The sequence below is a fragment of the Clinocottus analis genome, unplaced genomic scaffold (assembly GCF_023055335.1).
Source record: "Clinocottus analis isolate CAN_PGR_092001 unplaced genomic scaffold, fCliAna1.0.p SCAF_12, whole genome shotgun sequence".
Lineage (NCBI taxonomy): Eukaryota > Metazoa > Chordata > Actinopteri > Perciformes > Cottidae > Clinocottus > Clinocottus analis.
This window is the reverse complement of record NW_027175843.1, coordinates 12347715-12365017: the sequence shown is the minus strand read 5'-3', so window position 1 is coordinate 12365017 and position 17303 is coordinate 12347715. Positions and strand designations below refer to the sequence as shown.

General features: G+C 40.9%; 1 protein-coding gene across 1 annotated transcript; it reads right to left on the bottom strand.

Annotated features, from left to right (window-relative positions):
- Positions 1-1210: 1210 nt before the first annotated feature.
- nr4a2a (nuclear receptor subfamily 4, group A, member 2a) lies at positions 1211-6197 on the bottom strand. Its single transcript, XM_068572314.1, has 8 exons — positions 6097-6197; positions 5527-5628; positions 4440-5302; positions 3826-3955; positions 3494-3657; positions 2916-3118; positions 2571-2749; positions 1211-2474 (listed from the first exon to the last, which is right to left on the bottom strand). Exons 3-8 carry the CDS (start codon positions 5298-5300, stop codon positions 2218-2220), a joined length of 1794 nt encoding a protein of 597 aa, XP_068428415.1. The 5' UTR covers positions 5301-5302; positions 5527-5628; positions 6097-6197; the 3' UTR covers positions 1211-2217.
- Between the last annotated feature and the right edge of the window lie 11106 nt (positions 6198-17303).

Here is a 17303-nt window from a genome sequence, read left to right as displayed (position 1 = left end):
TACACCACAAGGTCACTTTTTTGGGGGCTCTAAACAAAAAAAAAAGAAATAAAACAACTTTAAATCTGTAGGTGAGAGAACATTGTATGGTATAGTGTCTTTCTTGTTCCCGCATAATAAATTCCGCCGCAGATTGTAGCGCTGTGACGCACAACTTGAAGCTGTGCTACCTGCGCTCAGCAGGATTTAAATTCACAATAAATGTGTTGTTTTCAGGTGCATTTTATCCCGCTTTGTAATCGCAGCTTTTAGGTAGTCGGCCCGTTTATTATGGGAGCTCTGCGGGTTTCTGGTCTGACTCATCGGAGTAAAACAGGTGCACAGTCTGCGTGATACAGGTGAAGGCGAATGAAGCGCAACAGATCTCCTGTACAAATGAAAATTATATAAAAAATAGCCGTTACATTTTTTTTCCATCCTGAAAGCCTGTTCAGAAAGACAACCTTAAACTTTCCTTTCCATCAACTTTCTGACCAACAAAGAGCATCCAGAGTGAAATATAAAATCCGATGTCTTTTTTATTGTTTGGTTGTCCATTAGTTTTTATTCCCGAATCAGCGAATAACGAAGACGCATATTTATTAGTCCTTTGTGTTGTTTTTTTCCTGCAGCCTGCAGTGTGTCAGTACAATCTGTTTTTCTTCTTCAATATGAAAATATAGAGGAGAAAGCTTTCAGGTGTTACTTCAAATCAGTGACATTTTGTTTGAAATGTTGGCTCAGGTTCGGATTAAATAAAACGATTACAATGATGAAATACGTGTAACATGTTTTTGTAGAAGCAGATAATTTAAAATCAAGATGAAACATGAGTAGGCCTGCGAAATATTAAAGTCTTTAAATGCGCCAATTTACTTTTTCGACTAACTAAATTTCATATTTAATTTAAGTACGATATTAAAATAAAGAACTTATTAAAACACGTTTCATTTAATATGCAAGCGTCGATCACAATACTTAGGAAAATTAGAATAAGTTTGATTTCCAAAATTATATTTTCTCTCTCGTGCAAAAGTTGCTTCTTCCGACCAGAGATGTCTTACTTTAAAGAATAAATTAATTTCAGAGAAATTATTTAGCAAAGAATTGATTTTAAAGTTTTATTTGTAAACATTAAATATGTATTTCTCTCTAAAGTTGTTTTTTTTTTAATCCGGCACCAAATGCGTTACAGAAGTTATAAGTACATCATGATGTCAAAGATGTGGGCCTATATCACACACTCATGAAGCTCTTGATATAAGATGGGAGTTTTTCATTTCCAAAACGTGTTAAATCATACCTAGACGTTTATAAGACATAAAACATAGACAACGTGCTCAGCATGAACTTGGATGGTTTGAAATCGTTTAAATTGCACCATGCTTAGTGTAGCTCTTGGCAATAGAAATAATAAATATATAGAAACGTTTATATTCAACAGCAACAATACTTACAGCACATACAAACAAGGAATGTCTGACAGTTTTACAAACACCATGGGTCCCTCATTTTCTATACAGATGAGATATTTTCCACATATGCGCCATACATAAAAGGAGTGCCATAACTACGAATCTGTATCAAATCTAGCAGACTACATAGTGTCCGTTATATATTATATATAGACATCACCTCAGCAAGTGCCTATAAAAGAAAAGGAAAAGGAAAACAAAATAAAACTAGAACATGCGTTGTCTTTTCTGGATACTTTTTGGGATCCTGTCAGAAACACATAGGCACGAGTCAGAAAAGAAAAGAAAAGAAAATGTTCATTATAACAAACTTTGTACACATGTTATAAACCGATGCATTGGAGGCATCACATAATCTATAATAATATACAGTGGATGTGCGTGTGTGCATATGTGTGCGCGTGGGTGGTCATATATATAAATGGAGTATACTACATCTGATGCTGAATCAGTAGAGCCGATGTTAAATAAACAATATGATTGTAAAACCGGATTTACTTTGTTGACTATTTGTCCACCGGAGAGAAATTCCGATTCACTTGTTTGGCAATAAAATGAAAAAGGCCTACACAGCAACCAAACTGTCTTCCTTCTCTTATTCTTTTTTTTTTCTTTCATGAATACTTACTCATAATGCGCACTGTTTGTTCAATTAGCCTACATAGCTTGCAACTATTCCGAAATAATAGCGTTAAAAACCTGTCGAGTCTGACTCTGAAATAGTCTTTTGGAAGTTCTTTGAGGTCTTGCCATCGAGTCAGACTCAGAAAGGTAAGGTGTCGAGGAAAAGTTTGTCAATTATTGCTGGCGGAGGGACTAGATCTTCTAGTTTTAGGTAAAAGATACGCTGCAGACCTTGGGTACACAGTGTGCGCAGTTCAGGGAGCTTTCCCAAGAGTTTTGACAAGTAGTTGGGACGATTCAATCCACCGCCATTGAAAGTCACTTGATCTTTGAGGCAGTTGACTATCTTGTTTTGGAGATCCTCGACTCGTTTGGGTTCCTTTAGCCCGTGTCGCTCTGAAATACGAAATACAAGGACAAAGACAAGTTATTTCCGGTGCCTTAATTAACTTCGCAGGCACAGTTTCCAAAGCAGCAGCCGCCTTTACGCACCTGTTACCATGGCGAGAGCGGCAATGCAGGAGAAAGCTGAGATGTCGATGTTCATGCTCTGCAAGTTGGAAGAAAAGTCCACGATCGAGTCCACCCACTCTCCAAATCCACGGACGCACTGTAGCCTGTGTAACACCACCCCATTACAAAAAATAAGTTTGCCTTCGACTGGGTTGGACCTGTAATTAACAAGAGAATGCCGTTAATTACGCTCGCCAATAAATGTGAATTTAACAGCCTTCTTATTATTGGGCAGCTAATAAAACCCAAAGCAATGAAGCTTGAAGGAGGAGCTGATGATTATCTAAAGCCAACATTGTTTTGTTTAATAACTACGCGGCTTACCTGTACGCCAGCCGCAAGACAAAAAGTTCAAGGAAGGCGGATTCAAAGAGGAGATCTTGATCTTGCTTCGGTAGATCAGCAAAGCCGGGGATCTTCTCCGCCCAGCCCCGGATGATCTCCATGGAGCCCGTCAGGAGATCATAGAACTGCTGGATGTGCTGAGTGTTGTCTCCAGTCATTTGGTAGTCAGGGTTAGCTTGGAACTGGAATTTAATTTAAACAGCGCGTTAATGAGGTCCTTTAAAATATATAATCCGTGAAATTGCCAATGCCCATTTCCAAGAGGGAGAGGGTGCTTTTTCACGATTAAATTCATGTCTTTTTTTATTAAGTTCTCTATTTCAACGCAATTTACTTAGGAGAAAATATGCCACATTAAAAGCCTGACAAAGTTAGGAGATGTATTACACACAGCTTGCAAGGCAATGCATTGTTACCTAAAAGCAGGACACAATTAAAAAGACCGTCAATCTTGTTCTTTCTGTTTTCTCCCGGAGAAGTCGCGGTCAACTTTTTTTTCTTCTTTTTTTTAGTGCTGTGTGTGTGTTTTATTTCTGGAGTCATGGCACTGTACTTACTCTGGAGTAGTCCAAAGCAGACATGGAGGGGTTGGAGTCCACATGGGTCCGAACAAGTGCGCTTATGAGGCTCACCGGCGGCGAGGGTGGGGAGGGCTCCTGTGGACTTTTGGGTTTGGATGGTAGGCGTCCTCTCCGACCTTTCAGATTATCAGTTCGGACAACTTCATTGGAAGGAATATATGACATATGAGTCATTAATATGCCCTCCTGTTGTTGTGCGTAAATACTTAAATGTGGTAAAAAAAAATAAAAATAAAAAAAGACAACAATCCAACAAACTATTAAATATAAACTACTAATATAAAATGTAATGCATGGTCTAAACATACCTTCTCTCACCATTCCGACGACCATGCACTTCTGGAAACGGCAGAACTGGCAACGATTTCTTCGGCGTTTGTCAACAGGACAGTTTTTATTTGCTAAACACACGTATTTTGCATTTTTCTGAACGGTGCGCTGAAAGGCAAGAAAAGCATAATGTCACTCTGCAGGCTTATTTCCAAAGATATACAACATGTAGAACACGGACTGCGGTTTGCTGCACAAGTGATACAACATAAAAAAAATATATAAAAAGATGAAAACGATATAATATCTGTCTCATCTCCGGTTTGGGAGTCAACAAGAGGGAATAGACCGCCAACAAATACACACTCCTGCTCTTTCATATGTCACTTATTCCTTTGAGATCAACTATGTATGGACAGATATGCTTGTCATATAAAGTTAATTTAGGCAGACACTTATAGGTGTGTTATATTTAACGGGGCCCACACACTGTAATCCTATCCGATGTTCAGCTTGTGTTTATTATTCTTTTTTGGGGGGGGAATTGAGAAACTATATAACTCCGGGGCGCCGTGGATACTAAGGAACACACAGCATATCTTTCATGTAATAACAGTGACACTGATTCACGGTTGCTGTCATGTCAGCCCACCTTGAAAAATCCTTTGCAGCCCTCGCAGGTCCTCACTCCATAATGCTGGCAGGCTGCGTTGTCCCCACAGACCGCACACAGACCCTCGTTTGACGGAGATCCTCGGGACGGGGGCGATGGCACTTGGCTGTCCACCAGCTGGTGCCCGTGGCCGAGCTGCAGGGAGTGAGGAAAGGCCAGACCCGCCTGTTTCCGGATGGGCACCCCGAAGCTCTGGCCGTCAAGGCCGCGGTGCACGCCCGGGTTGTCGTGGTTCATGGAGACGTGCAGCGGCCCGTCGAACCGCATCTGACAGCTGGAGACGGGGGTACCGGGCGGGGACTGCTTGAAAGAGAAGAGCGAGAGCCTCGACACGGGGTTCTTGCGCTGGTCCATCATATGAGACGTGGCCGCAACATAGTTCTGGTGGAAACTGTGGAGGGAACCAGGGTCCTCCCACATGTGATTTGGCTGAACCTGGAAGTTTGGCGTGCTCGGGGCGTGAGGCGAGGAGGGCTTGAAGTACATAGGCCCAGAGTGAGCCATCATTTCTTCCGACTGAGGAGGCAGGTGGCTCTGCTGATGGTAATTGTGCATCTGGACGTCCTCCACCTTGATAGAGGACTGCTCAGAGTGGGGCATCTGATACAGACAGGGCGGTTTGACGTCGTAACCGGTGTTATAGTTGTCCATGAATGTACTGAAACTCGGGAGAGAAGTAGTGGCTGTGATTTCAGTGTTGGTCAAGTCCATGCTAAACTTAACAAACTCAGGTGTTAAGAAGTCGCAGCTGTATTCTCCGGCGGGGTGGTAGCTGTAGCTTTGGGAAGCAGGACTAGCTCCTTGTGGTGATGATCCATACTGAGCCTGAACGCAGGGCATGGCTGAAACCCAAACCGGGAGAAACACATCAGAAATCCTCAAATAAATGTTCAAACTGTGAAAAGAGTTTTACGGTTTAGTGTTCAATCTACTTTTACTCTAAATTAAAAAAAAAAGAATAAACACGATTAAAAGAGCTTTATGTGTAAAAGGGAATTCATAATACAATACGATGGAACAATAATACATCTGTATTTTTATTGGTAAATAATTCTCCATATCCTACCTCAAGTCTTCTGACAGTTTTCTGGTGACACTTGAAATGGGTATTATCGGGAGTTGTATGGTTGTCAGGATTCAAGGAAGCGGCTCTGTTCTGGATCTTTCCCTGATAAAACACATCACTTAGACATTTATTATCAAATACAACAAATACCTAAAAATGACCACGACAGATTTCCCCGACACAAATGCGCACAAACTGCAGCCAATTTGGAATTATGCGCAGCGTTTAAAATGTCATTTAAAAAAAACTTTGAACGGATAAATACTAAATACGTGCATATAGGAATCAAACGGCACCAGTTGTCTTTTTCTTTTCTTAAAAAAAAAGTGTGCGGATTAGAGCGATAAACAGACCAACTTCGCGCACTTGACATTATAGCGGGAACTTAAATTCAGGTGAAACACCAGCAGCACATCTGCACATGCAGTCCGGGTCAGAGTCAGTTGTGGAATTCAGTTTAACAGCGAAAACAGAGGAAAAGGAAAGACAATTTAAAAAAAAAAAAAAAAGAAGAGAAGAAGCCGATGCCTGTGAAGCGCATTGTGTTGCAAAGAGATGAGTGAATCTTACCTTTTTCACATCAGGATCGTGACTTTCAATCCATGCGATAAGCATGCAGGGGGTATTCATCAATTTCTGTAAAAGCTCCAAATCGTGAGCGGCGGCACCCAACAAAGCCAGGCAGACAAACCGTGTGACTCCGCGCACTGACAGCGACACCAGCTTCGACTACCCAGTCTGGCCAATGTGGCTTTGTTTATGTGAGCTCTGGATGCCGTGGCCCACGTGTTTCACAGCGCGACGTCATCGGCGTCGACGCCGACATGGACCAATCCGCGTGGGAACTTTCTCAAGCCCCAATTTTTCTGGCGAATATGTTTGTCTTGTGGTATGTGTTCTATGTTGCTTCCCACATGGACATTAGCAGAGATGTAGTGGGGGCTAAACCCTTCCGGGCTCACTTCAGACACAGTATACTTTGGTCAGGCTTGTTTTGGGACGATATTAATCTGTGCTGTGATTTCATTGTGTTCATCACTCGGCAAAGCAAACGAGACAGGTCGTGACGAGCTGGAAGTTTCTGCAAACTTTTTTTTTTCTTCTTTTTTTTTTAAAATGTGTGCAGTGCACGTTCCTTTTCTACAAATGACGACACAGTCATGGCCGGTAAACCGACACTTCAGTTAATTCGACATACAATAAATGTAAACTTTGTAGCAACCAACTTGTTAATATGCATTTGTATAATCACACACATCCAGAAACATACACAGACGAGTATTGAGCTTATTTACTGCCTGGTGGTTGTTATTGCGGTGTAACATTGAGAGGGGTGCACGTTGGCACAGTTGTGTCACAATGTGCCTAATACGCCAGACTCACTACACTTGTATGAAATAGGCCTAATGAAGCGAGGGTCAATATTATTCTTCGTTATCTTCTGACAGGATTTCTGTATTTCAATTGTGTTCCAAATTTAGACCTCAGATAGGGTGGGGTCTGCGGGGTGGGCTGCCTATTCATAGGGGCTGGTATAGAGCTGCTGGAGGAGGAAGGGGGGATAATTAGCGGGCCTGAAGCCAGTTGTCATGAGGGAACCAATTTGGTCCCCAGAGAGGGAAACGTGATAGGAGCGGGCAGAATGGAGAGTGACGCAGAAAAACGCTGAGATTGACGCAGTCGCAAACATAATCTTTTGGCTTTATTGTTCTGCAGCGATGGCAAAACTGATCTCTGTGTAATCTTACACCAGCACCTTGTAGCCAATGGAGTTGGCCTACATTTTGAAACATTCATATTGGCCCGGGCATCAAGCCAAGGTGAGGAGGGAGCGCGCATTTAGGGTGCAACAAGATGCGTGGATACGTATGGCCACATGCACGCCACAGCAGCCAGCATCACAGCGCGAGCTGCCGCGTGTGTTATAGTGGATTGGCGCTTTATCATGGGACTCACTTAACAGGCATCAGTCTCTGAGCTGTGTGTGTGTGTGTGTGTGTGTGTGTGTGTGTGTGTGTGTGTGTGTGTGTGTGTGTGTGTGTGTGTGTGTGTGCCTTGTACTCAGTGCACACAAGGACAGAGTGTGCAAGTCGGGTGAGAATGGAAACTGTATATCATGGTTACACTCACCTCTAGAGGACACTATTGTTCACCAGCAATACATAAAGCAGCTTCTGTTTCTTACAATTAACCTTTTAATTAACCTAACCCCATTAATGCTGTTCACGCCCATTCGTTTTCAGGTGGGCTTGGTGGCAGGGTTTGTACATTACAAATTCTCCACACTGTGAATATTCAGAAGCTAAATAACGTAGTAAAAGTTTTTTTTTGTTTGCCCCCTCCTTGCCTCATGGTGCTAATTAGACCATCTTTCACTTGTGTTTTTTCACAGGAGGCTTCCGACTACACAAAGACTTTAACTGTGTGCGGAAATCTACTGACCACACACATATGTAGACTGTTTGTGCAGAGCCAATGTAAACTAGTTTGTGTGAAAAACACTACAGGACGTGGTCTCACTGTATTTCTGTCAGTCATTTACCATTTGGAATTTGGAATGAAAACACAATTAGCCGTTTAATTGGCCATTTTACTGAAGAATAATTAACTTCCCATTTATATGCGCAATTAATTGACAGCCATTTGAAAGTGAGTAGTTAGTTTTAATCACACAGAAGTCATTTCCTGAGATTATATTTTTAACTTTGTTTGAGGAAATGTCTACTGACATTACCAATTTTAGTGAGTGGGCGCGCGTTTGCGTGCGTGTGTGCGCGCGCGCGCGCGAGTGAGAGCGAGATAGACATATTTTTATATTGGCTTACAGACCGACACAAACACTTGTGTCTGTTTCCACAGACACAACCCGGAAATCTCCAAAAAAAATGTGGTTTATTAGTAAAAGATGTATACGCTGCCTTCATGGCGGTGTCGCAGGGTGCTTATGGATCTGGGTACAGTCAGTCCAGCGGCTTAAAGGTCGCCCTGGGGTGTCGACGGGGAAGTGAGCAGTAATCACACTTGACTCGCAGAACGCGATGTTCATCGTGAAGCTGCAACTACTTTCTAATTTGGCTCCAAATGACGGTTTTCTATATTTTTCTTAACGCAACAGTTTTGGGTCCGAATAGTTAGTCACCAACACAGCGGCGCAGGTCTAGTCTACGTCACGTTGCAAGTGGTCCTTACGTCACGGTCCACCATCAGCATCACTTGCGTGGAGTGATCCATTCCAATTTTCCATGTCATCTGGACACAACGAGATCTGACCATTATATTAATTCTAAGATCATATTACACTCACACACATCGCATGCCTAGCCAAGAGTGTCAGTCTATGCAGATGTGGCACAGCTGTGGCAACTTGATTACATTCCAGCTTGAATAGGTTCAATACTTTTGTTGTGATGAGGTAATGTAGTGGAGGAAGACTGGATGTGGTCATTTCCAGGTATTCAGATACTTAAGTGGTAATTCCACAGTGACAAATTATCTTCTTCTAAATCAGCACTTATTGAAGGTATCGGTGTGACAACATGATATCTTTCAGAGTGTTCAATGATGGAGGCATTAATGTGTAGAGGTGGAATGTAACAAAAGTATATTAATTCAAGTACTGTAAGTTAAATTAGTTGGAGCTTTTACTCTACTTGAATGTTTCAATGTCCTACATTACACTCCCACTCCACTATTGTGCTCTTCCACTCCACTATTGTGCGACAGTTACTTTTCTGACTAAGATCATGAGCACTTGTATTTTATTTTTTAAGTAAATTTTGCTTACTTATAGTTCTGTACTTTTACTAAATGGCATATTTATTGATTGTGTTATTGCTACTTTGACTCAAAGTTGCGTAATCCCAAATTCAAATATCTGTGATCGAGAGATTGCCTCCATTCAGCTCTCAACATGGCGACATCTGGACCAGCTTGGTAGCTGATCGGTTACAGCGCATGACATATACCTACGCAACACATTCTCACCTAGTGTGCCAAGTACCACCACTCTACCCAACAATACACCTCCCCCCGGCCCCTTTATTAACACACACACACACACACACACACACACACACACACACACACACACTCTGCTGCTTACCATGTGTGCACTATCTCGCACTTTATTCTTCCTCTGATTGTGTAATAATGATGCAGGTGTGTTTACATTGGAGTTAATTGCAAGTCGGGTGCTTTGCATAAAGAGAGCCTCCGTGGAAAGCAGAAGCAGAGAGACTAAGCTGCAGTATTTAACGCATAGGGAGTAAGAAAGGGTTGAACCTCAACGTCCAGGGATCGATTCTGGCCTTGGGTAAAATATCTCTCTCTCTCTCTCTCCCTCCTCGTCTTTCCATAGCAAATACTTGTGCTCTGTTAATGCTCTGAATTTCTAGTTTAGCACCTTTAAGTCAGCCAGTCATCATGTGTTGCATGCCATATCTTATCTGTGGAGTAGCATGTAGAGTAAGAACTGTATTTTTTCTAAGTGTTTTTTAAGTGGAGAGGAGCAGATGTATAGTTGTAGAACAGGGAACTATTACGTGAAGCACCACTTCCTCAAAATGGTATTTAAGCAAGATCACTGAACAAAGGTATGAAAATAATTGAAAAAAAAAAATGAGAAAATGGGTTTTACTAATAAGCTTTCCACTTCTTCTAATTTCATAATCACTGATTGATCCACTTCCTACTTAACATTAGTTAGCCCTGCAACTGGATAGGAATGAGGAGGGAATTGATCCACTCACTTACACACACTTAAATAGAAGCCCAGTAGGTTTGTAAAATCTGCTGGTCCCTCGCACAAACCTCATTTAATTTCTAAGCACCAGCAGGTATCAAACTTTCTGAGAATTGAACAGCCCGACCCTGAAGGCATCCCTTTGCTCAGTGTCTTCTTTCCATTTCTAGATTCCCACTTTACAAGCTTAAATGTCTACTTAATATGCTTTAATGCCTGCTCTTTAGAGCCGGGGAGCACTTCATCACTTTTATACACCTTTATATAACACACTGTTAACTAGCAATGCCTTATGGAACAGCTTGTCTTGCAGCTGGAAGGTGCCTCCATGGTATGATGGAGGTACCTGTTCACCATTCACAATGAGACAGTAAAATGGGAATAGAGGCCTCTGCATACTGCTGCTGTCTATATCAGTCAACGATGAATATTCATGAATCACAGTGTCATGACATGCTCTGTAATTGGCAGCAACATTAGTAATGACACTGCTGGTATCAAGTCCCTGCATATTCATGTGGTGGGGCAATATTTCCTCGTGGTGATGTTTTTTTCTCTCCTCCTGGAAGTGAAAATGTATTCTGAAGCTGCAGGTGTCCCTGGTGCCACAATCAATTGCTGGCTGGATTGTGCCCCAGTGAAAATCAGACAAACCATTAGTTTCTTTGTCAATCTCTTTGATTAATAATATATCTGAATTCTAAAAGGTTGAGAGGACTCTCAATAGTGTAAAGTGAATCTCTTTGTAATAGTTATGAATGCGGGGCTCCAGGAAATATACCATGTCATTGCACTGGCTGTTAGGCTTTAAAAAGACCACTGGTAAAAATGTGTTGATGACTTTGGCCTAAGAAATAACACCAGAATTATTGAATTATTCTGGTTACATGAGGAATGAGCAGTTTATGTCTTATCCAAGTTGAGGTGCGCGTAGATTTAGCAGCTTGCACAGACATGAGCCTGCTCATCGAGGTTACACGCTGATACTCGGCTCGCTGTGGCAGATTTCTTTTTGTACTGGAATTTGCTGCGACTCCATTTCGGCCCCACTAAAGTGTCCTAGAATGGATGATGAGGGAATTGGATAAAGCTTTGCCTAATCTGCAAGGCTTTTGCCTCTAAGCAGCTGTATGGGAGGATTTCTGTCCTCGTGGCTTCAGTTTAGTGCAGTGCAACATTCAAACTGTGGTTTAAGGAGGCAGACCTGGTTCTGGACCAGTAGAAGGATCCGTATTGAGATGGTAACATCGTTTAGGATAAAGTAAACTTCATAGGCACAGCTACTAGCCATGTTTCCATTGGTAAAGAGGTATTCACATCCATTACAAAAGTAAAATCTTCAAAACAACAATGTAGAAATACACCATTGCAACTACGCAAAAATACACAAACATCACCAGCGAAATGTACTTGAAGTATCAAAGTGAAAGTTAAATGTCCCCTTTAGCTTGTGAATATATAATGTAATATAGCAGGAGATAGTTTTAGTTGTCGGTGGTTGCAAGTCTAAAAGGTTTGGAACCGCTGGTTTAATCTTCAACATTGCATTGCATTTTATCATGTGTTGTTTGATTTCAATCTTAATCTGAAAAGTAGCTATTAGTGTGAAATATATGTATTGTAAAGAAATACAACGTTTCCCTGTGAGTTGTGCAGTATAACTATAAACATTAAACAGATCCTTAAATGTGTTGTACTTGAGTAAATGTACGTAGTTACTTTAACCACCGCATGTTTCCTTAATAAAGTCCTGCACACTGAGAAAAGATCAGATACAATCTGAATGCACCATAAAGGCCACATGAAATACCTACACTGCCATATTTTGCTGTTCTTTTTAGTCTTTTCTTCTTGTTGATCACCAACTGAGCTGTATCTATGCAGAGCAGGAGGAGGTCTTCCACAAGGCGGTAATGGGAATGCTGTCAGTGCTGGAGACGCCTTGTATTTTATAGCTATACTAGTGGGTTGTGTTGTTAACAAAATCCTATTAATATAATTGGGAGGTTTCAGACTGTGTTTGTTGAATAAAACATCATAAATTGGCCTCATATTAGTTGATGCTTGCAACAGAATTACATTTTATGTATTACAGATCATAAAGGATAAATACTAAGGAGCAGGGACTCATTTTAGTTTTTTATGCATCCTGTTCACTCTTCTTTCTAACAGATGGTAGATTGTTTTATTGCCTCTGTAAAGAGTCTGAATGGCTGTCATTTGTCTTTTTCTGTTTTGCTTATTTTAGATAATCCTGAGCCATAATCTTCTTTACAAAGTACATGTGTTGCAATTAGTCAAGTTGCCTTGTTACCATGTCTCAGTGCTGCCCGTCTGCGTGCCACATGCAGATTTTGTGATTAATCTAGAAAGACAATATTTTGAAATGTTATTGTGAGTGGAATATAAATAAGAATGTGATATATTGTTTTTTATTGCTTGATGATGTCTGACAGCTTTGTCACAGAAAATACATGGCTTCTTTTTTCCTGAATCAATCATAAGGAATATAAAGACATATGCATAATAATGAAACACATTTATTAATGTGTACTGTCCCCTGGAGTCACATGACAATGAAATTAATGACTGGTTTTCTTTTGCATGGATGCTGTTGGCCCATGTATCACACATGGAGGCGGCTGAACAGGTAAAAAACATCTACGCGGATGAGCTCAGAGTTCAGAGCGGCCTTATGAATGTCTCACGGGACTTTGATTTTGTTATTGCTGGAGAATGAGCCACAGACTCCCGTTAGATGCTCTCACTGGGAGACATAGTTGAGTTTGTACTCTGGTTTGAAAATAAAGAGCCAGAGTTACTGCTCATCCAAGTAGATATTTAGTGTGAATAGTTGTTTCTGAGGCCTTCACTGTTTGACGTCGTTGATTTAGAGTGCAGATTTAGCCAGTTTGTATACAGATAGTGAGACAAACAAACATGTTTCTCCAACAAATGCACTAGTCACAGCTGAAAGTACACATTGTTGGTTATGTCTTTAAAGTGTCATCTGGATTTCAAGGAATGTGGTGGGTTTCAAACAGCGAACAAACTGATAAAGGCCACTTTTTTTTCCACGGCACCACTGCCATAGTTTTTTGGGAAGAGCTTTTTGAGAGCATCTTTCATGGCAGACTCTTGTTCAGCCCCTGTTTGCAACCACAAATGGGCATTCTCCATCCTGATGTTGCATAACCTCCCAGCCATTGTGATGGAGTTGCTTCCAAGCTGTCTCTCTCTGGGGTTTAATCTGTAAGACGCTTCGCATGTCTGCTATGAAGTCTAGAGCAGCAGCGTGTTTAGACTGGGAGGATTTCTCCCCTTTACTGGCTTTCGTCCAATCACCAAAAAAATGAATGCTATCTCCTTTGTTCTCTTCCAATGAGAGAAGTATCCACTTGTGGTTACCATTACATACCAAATCAATTATCCATGCCGCTGGTAGGAGGCTTCTTAAATGTGTTTTGCCCCTTCATTTACTTGGGTTGTCTAATGGCGGTGTAGAGGGGGTTTTCAAACACTTTCTTCTAATCCTCAGTTATTCTTCCTTTCTTCTTTTCAAAACTGGGATTTGCAGACCATCTGGGACAGCAAAGAAGCTTCTAACAGGCAAAGTTAAGAGCGATGTCTGTGTTAAAAATGCTATGAAAGTTCTAAGATTTCCCGCAAACACATTTATACAATTTTTACCAAAGAGAAATGCTGTTTTTTAGAATTATTTTTTCTATGTTTGGTTTCTAAAACTGTGTTCTCAGCACATGCGGTTCCTTTTCCAGATTCATGCTGTCATACTGGTGGAACTGATTGTTGTTTTTAACCAATGGAATATGTATGGCCTCACAATATTGTTCTCGTCATGAATATTACAGTGGAAAGTTGTGCATATGTGAATAGCATCTTGATCCATTCTAAAGATTTGGGACAATAAGTATCCAAATGTTGATGTGTTTCCTTGGCTCCCATTGTCAAATCTCAAAACTGCCCCTGTGCAGGGAGACGATTTCTCATCAGGCACCAGCAGCCGGAGCACCAAGCTCATTCACGGAGGAGTCCGATATCTACAGAAAGCCATCATGAAATTGGATTACAAACAGGTAAATGCTTCATTTTTTCTCCGCAGCTGACACTTATCCGCAGAATTCCTGGTCCCTCTGGTCATATTGCTTTATTTACCCTCCTGTGTTCATTTTTCATTCACGGGAAGCAGTGACATGTTTTCCTTGAATGACTGCCTGCCTGGAATTTTGTTGGAAGTTGTTTTAAAGATTTTTTACAACTAAGCAGACTTCTGTTGCTTTTATATTGTGACTTAATTCATAAAATGATCTCTCCGTAATAGGTAGAATGAAGCCAACGTGTCCTCCTTTGTCTGTGAATTGTTTAAGAAGAGTCACCGAGGTTCAAACTGAAATGTCACCATTTTCTGTTACATTTCACGGTATATGCGAAATCTCATTATTCTCAGCGTGTGTTTTCTTTAGGAGCCTTATTTTGCTATCTGTATGAACATACGAGGGTCCTGGAGGTGAGCAGCAGAGGAGACCAATTAGTGTGATTGCAAGAAACGCAACTGCCTAGTCAGCAGCCCGACAGTAAAATGTAGGCTGTGCTGCATGTCTTGGATGAAACAGAGGGCAAATTAAAGCAACAGTTTTTTGTACTGGTAACTTAAGACTTCCAGTCGCCATAATATTTACCCTTAACATCTAGCCTTATTCTGGTTTCAAAATTAACTAATAACTAACTAAATGGCAGGAATTAAATTCTGTTAGAGAAATAAAATGTGCGGTTACCAGCAGGACAAGGTAAACTGTAATAGGTCATTGCTGTCATTTAAATATGTGCACAGATTATATTTAATTTATTGCTTCAAGAATTTACATAAGGGCTAAATTAAAGTTGGAATTTAAATTAAAGCTTAAAGCTTAAACAAGTAATAAGTTATTTGAAAAAAATGACAAACCAAATCTTGTTCCAGCTTTTCAGAACTATTGGTGGGTTTTGTTTATTTTCTCTGATAATACATAAAATAGCTTTAGATTTGTCTTATTACTTGGGCCAAAAAGGCATTTGTAGGTCAACTTTAATGAAACGATTCATGGATTGATCAAGAAAACAATATTGAAATATCAAAATATTTAAAAAGTCATTCGTTTAGCCCTATACAATATACCTATCTGACAAATAGTCAATTTTGACTCTCTATGTCCACACCACGTCAAGTCCAGTCGGTTGACTATCAAGATGTTCAGACCAAATGTGAGTCAATGCAAGGGTGCATCCGCGCAACTTAAAATATTTCTACTGGATCAAAAAGTTCTCGTGACGCTGTGTCGTGAAAGCCTATTAGCGTTGTGATGTCATCCAGAAGCAGTTCCTGGACAAAGCAGTGCAATTTACTGAGTTGTGTACGCCTCAGTATGATGTTATGAATCCAGACCTGACAGTGTTTCTTTGATCTCTTTGAATACCACCACAGGTACAAGGCAGCGATAGAGATTGCTTTGGAAATAAAAGTTGCAAAGGGATGTGGTATCAATGGAGGTAAGCCCCTCTCCCGGCTGTTCAGGGTGAATGTTCACAAACACTCCGGCGGCGATATTCAAGCGGGCGAAAATCCACTTTGCGTTTGGTATGAACACACCTTCACACCTATCTGTCAGCGCCCTTATCCAAACTGCTTCAGGTGTTTAAGTAAGACCACACCTCAACAATTCTCTGATCATTTTTCACCTCATATACCAGAACGAGCAGTAAACCTTTCCCTTGATAAAGGTATGGAGTTGGGAAGATGGAGAAGTTCAGCCGAATGGTAGTAAACTTTACAATCACCTTTGGGCTGAGAGGCCCATTGAAGTGTGAGGTAAAGGAAGAGTGCTCCATGGCATCTCCGCACCATCTCGCCTTTGCTCTCTCAGACTTGGTTGAACTCAGGGGCCTTGATTTGATTTGTGCAGTCTTGAATCATAAGCTTTAATTGCACCTGACATTTAAAGCTTCTCTCTGGTATTTAAAGCAGTGTACAGGTGTGGCTCATTACTGAGAGGGGGATAGGAGACTTCTGATTTCTCTCTTATTGCTGGGCCGTGGCAGCGTCTTAACTCATCATGCTGCCTGTCACCATCCCAGAACCCCTCCTTCACTCGCACAAAGCCAGATCTGACCTAACTATCATCAGTCAAACCAGAGTTCAAGCCTATCATAAAATTAAGTCCTTTTTAGTGCTGCAAACACTGTCCAGGAGACAGAATCTGTAGACAGTGGGGAATAAAAGAGTGTGACTCTGTAGCATGTGATCTACAACACATACACACACCAACCCTGCAGTGTCAAACTTTTCCTGGTAATGCAAGGTGCTGGTTCTCCTGCTGTCCATGCCATTGTTTATCAAGGAGCTCAGAGCCTCAAATCATGACATCGTTCCTCGGTGTGTAATACGTTGTGCACAACACCACGCACTATGAAGGTGTATGAATCACTGCAATGTTAAAAAATTATTGCACTTATCACAGCTGGAGACTGGTTGTTGCAGCAATCTGACTGCAAATGATAAAAATGGAAATGTGTCTCGTTATCTCTTTCGTGTGATTTTCTTTTTTTCTTGTCACATGTACAACAAGTGTGAGGAATACAAGTTCAGTAGTTGGACTTTTAGAACAACAGACGTATGCACATTTAAAGGCACCTTTGTTGTCATTAACAGTTATTACCCAAACATCAACCCTTTAATGAAGATATTATTAAAATTAGATCAGTATGGACCTGATTCTTAGATCAGTCTGTGTGCTAATTCAAAATACAGGTTTTTTGATTATTATTTGTATGTAATCTTGAATTCTAGAGCATTCTTTCTAAGTAAAATATCTTCTGTCTCACACGGCCCTGTAATTGTTATCTATGTGAGCGTAAACAAATTAGAAACAGCATTTTTTAAAGTAGAAAATAGCCAGTAGGCATTGCGTTCCAACCAGTCCCAGGATCCATCTTTCTCCAGGCTATATGTGCCTTGTGTTGGCATCACAAAAACAAAGCATAT

Excerpts from the sequence above, each read along its gene's own strand:
- nr4a2a (XM_068572314.1), bottom strand. The coding sequence starts at position 5,300 with ATGCCCTGCGTTCAGGCTCAGTATGGATCATCACCACAAGGAGCTAGT. Across the intron at positions 2,750-2,915 it reads GTCTTGCGGCTGGCGTACAG|GTCCAACCCAGTCGAAGGCA; the intron begins GTAAGCCGCGTA and ends TGTTAATTACAG. Across the intron at positions 2,475-2,570 it reads CGCTCTCGCCATGGTAACAG|AGCGACACGGGCTAAAGGAA; the intron begins GTGCGTAAAGGC and ends TTCGTATTTCAG.